Source organism: Priapulus caudatus, unplaced genomic scaffold (genome assembly GCF_000485595.1).
Source record: "Priapulus caudatus unplaced genomic scaffold, Priapulus_caudatus-5.0.1 Scaffold12332, whole genome shotgun sequence".
Taxonomy (NCBI): Eukaryota; Metazoa; Priapulida; class Priapulimorpha; order Priapulimorphida; family Priapulidae; genus Priapulus; species Priapulus caudatus.
In genome coordinates, this window is record NW_014589393.1 from 1 (window position 1) to 1,707 (window position 1,707).

General features: G+C 52.7%; 1 protein-coding gene across 1 annotated transcript; it reads right to left on the bottom strand.

Annotated features, from left to right (window-relative positions):
• Positions 1-96: 96 nt before the first annotated feature.
• Positions 97-1,482, bottom strand: LOC106820370 (ribosome biogenesis protein BMS1 homolog; the record flags this gene model as incomplete). The annotated part of the gene is made up of 2 exons (XM_014824895.1): positions 97-278; positions 1,302-1,482. Coding segments are annotated over 2 exons (363 nt in total), but the record flags the coding sequence as incomplete, so codon positions are not given.
• Between the last annotated feature and the right edge of the window lie 225 nt (positions 1,483-1,707).

Sequence of the window (1,707 nt, forward strand, 5' to 3'; positions counted from 1 at the left end):
CCCTCCTCCATCCTCCCTTCCCCCCTCCTCCCTCCTCCTAACCTCCTCTCTCCTCTCTCCTCCCTCCTCCCCCTCCCCCTCTCCTCCTCCCCTCACCTGTATGAAGGCAGTCTTGCGATAGATCTTTAGCGGCGTTCCGACCAGCTTCAGCTTCTTCACGACATTGACCGACTTGTCAAGGTCAAGCACGACGCCCGTCGCAGCGACGCGGAACTCCGCCGTCGCCTCGGCAACCGACTGCACGGCCATGAATCCAGTCGTCTGCGGCGTGATCGGTCCTGCAGCAGCGAGAGGAGAGTCAGCGTCGCCGCGGATACCGCGCGTGTAGATTTTTCGTTTATTACAGTATTTCTCTTTCGTTTACGGAATTTCTCTTGTGTTTACAAGATTTTTCTGCTCGATCTGCTATTATTAAATTATTCATGTAGTTTTTCAGTGTAGTTTTAATCATTTAGTTAGTTTTAATAATTTAATCATCAGTTAGTTTTAATCATTCAGTGTAGTTTTTCGTTTATCGGTGTCCCTGGGTATATTGTCTTCTGGGGTGAGGCTCTGTCCCTGTTGGTGTCCCTGGGTGAGTTGCATCATAGTGTTGTCGCATGGGGTGAGACTGTCCCCAAACACATGTTTGTTGGTGTTCCTGGGTATGTTGTCTTCTGAGCTGAGATGTCATCACCACATGCATGTATTTGTTGGTGTCACACTGGGTGTTGTCTTATGGTGTTAGTCACTGTCCCCATGCGTGTGTGTTTGTTGGTGTCACGCTGGGTGTGTTGCATGGCTATGTTGTCATCGGGGGTGAAACACGCTGTCTCCAGGCGTGTGTCCCCGTGTCTGCACATGTGTGTTAAGTACAATCGTATATCTGCACAGCTGTGTGAGCGTGCATGCGCGTACACGTAATGTAACGTCATGAATAATTTAATAATAGCAGATCGAGCAGAAAAATCCTGTAAACACAAGAGAAATGCCGTAAACGAAAGACAAATACTGTAAGTGCGTTGGTGTCACACATTGTTATGTTGTCTTCTGGGGTGAGTTGCTGTCCCTGTTGGTGTCCCTGGGTGAGTCATCGTTCACGTGTGGGGGGGAGCATCCGAGTGCGTGTGTGCTTGTGGGGTGTCCCTGTTAGTGTCCTTGTTAGTGTCCCTGGGTGTGTTGTCTTCCGGGGTGAGTCACCGTTCACGTTTGTGTGTGGGGGGGGGCGTCCGCACGCGCGTGTAACAGGGACACCAACAGGGACACCAACAGAGACACCAACAGGGACACACCCAGGGACACCTACAGGTACAGTGACTCACCCCAGAAGACGGCATTGCAGTGCATGTGCTCGGGCGTGTACTTGAGCAGGCGGCTGCGCATGTTGTGGTCCTGCACGTAGTAGAGCGGGATCGTCTGGAAGCGACGCCAGCCGAGCGAGACGACAAGCGGATCGCGAGTCTTCAGGATGCGCCGATGCCACCGATGCTTCTTGACACGCACCTGCGCAATACACACAGGTACCAGGTACGCACGCGGTAACGAGGTGAGAGGGGAGGGTTAAGGATGTGCCGATGCCACCGATGCTTCTTGACACGCACCTGCGCGATACACACACAGGTACCAGGTGAGACAGGAACAGGTAAGGGAGACCCCAAGCGCGTGTTACTATCCAAAGCCATGCTCGTGATTGATAGCTGGTGCCTGTACAATGCACCCTCCATTGCC